The 1,412-nt window shown below is 60.4% G+C and overlaps 1 protein-coding gene across 1 annotated transcript in view; it reads right to left on the bottom strand.

The window, feature by feature from the left end:
• The window catches only part of RBPMS2 (RNA binding protein with multiple splicing 2), a gene marked incomplete at its 5' end in the record, with an annotated part of 15,226 nt that overhangs the window by 10,579 nt on the left and 3,235 nt on the right, over positions 1-1,412 (bottom strand). The window contains one exon of the mRNA XM_010133868.1: positions 659-807. Coding sequence (XP_010132170.1) covers positions 659-807 — 149 coding nt within the window. The remainder of the gene's footprint in view (positions 1-658; positions 808-1,412) is intronic.

A 1,412-nucleotide genomic window follows, 5' to 3' on the forward strand; every position in this document is an offset into this window, starting at 1 on the left:
GACACCAGGCAGCTGGCAGCAGCACCACCAGTGTTTTCAGAGGCTCGTGCACAGAATGACCCTCTCTAGCCTGCATCCAGGGTGGCTACCACCACCGGCCTATCAGAGTTCCTTGCTGGGGCAAGGCTCTGATCGCTCATCTCCTGCACAACATCCTCCTCCAGCTTCAAAAGGGTGCGAGTCGCATGGCCCAAGGGGGTCCCAGATGAGACCCTCAGCTTCAGCACTGAGCTAAGCCTGTTGCCTTCACCGTGACTTCAAGGAGGGCATTTTGCAGCTGTTTTACTTGCTGACAGGTAGCATTTCCTCCCAGCAGTTCCACAACATGGTTCTCTGGCCACAGGGACCAGCAAAGACAGCCAGAATTCAAGCCCTGACTCTCCCCTCTGCCCACCTCTCGCAGGGAAGCAGGCTGGACTTGCGGGGTCAGAAATCATTGTCCAGCTCCGACTGCTCTCGGCCACGCAGACCTCTCCCCCAGGGCTTGCTCAGGGCTGGGGGGCCCTCCATGCACTTCAGCCGGGAGAAGGCTTTGCCCGGGAGCCAAGGTGCAGAGGCCAGGGGCAAACCAGCCAAGCAGAGACCCACCGGAGCGAGCACCAGGGCAGGGGAGAGCGGAGAGCCCAGCTCCTGGCATGGGACGCGGGGAGCGACTCACCTGAGCGTGAAGAGCAGCAGCGGCGGCGGCCGCTGCTGGGTACGTGAAGGCGGCATGGGGGATGGCGGGGGTTAGCTCCGTGGTGTACAGTGGGTAGGGAGCCCATGCCTCTGGGGATGCTGGAATAAGAGCCGCTCCAGTCAGGTCATCTGGACAGGAGGAGACAAGGTGACAGCATCTCAGTAGCTGGCCCCAACAGCCTGCGTCAAAGACAGGCTCTGCGTTTCCAACCCCAAAGTGAAGCCTTGCAGTGCCACCTCAGTGAGGTGTAACACCACCTGCAGCACCCCTGTGACCGGGTGCTCCTCTGGCCTCTCGGCCTTGCCAGGAACATGCCTCACCACTGCTCAGCAGCCCACACCGGCTTTGGGCATGCTGGTTCACACACACAGCACAGGGCTGGTGCCGCGACACGGCAGGACGGGAGGGAGAAGACAGGGCTCTGGGCACCATGTCACAAGCTGCCCAACCATCCTCAGCAGGGCTGCTTGCCCCACCAGGCTACACAGAGGGTGTACGGCACAGGACTTGTCCTTTCTGCTTCACTCCTAGGGACGGTTGGAAGGACTTAGGGTATCACTTGAGCTACCAGAACTAACTCTGCTCTCCCAACACTTTGCGTTGGCGAGAAGCCTTAACAGATGCCTGTTATTCTCCTGCAGCAGGCAAACTTTGGCCAGAACATACAAGGGTATGGCTTCTTCTCCACCCTGGCAGCATTCCCAGGGCTGGGCATCTCCCAGGTTGGACCAGC

Source organism: Buceros rhinoceros, unplaced genomic scaffold (genome assembly GCF_000710305.1).
Source record: "Buceros rhinoceros silvestris isolate BGI_N320 unplaced genomic scaffold, ASM71030v1 scaffold26923, whole genome shotgun sequence".
NCBI lineage: Eukaryota > Metazoa > Chordata > Aves > Bucerotiformes > Bucerotidae > Buceros > Buceros rhinoceros.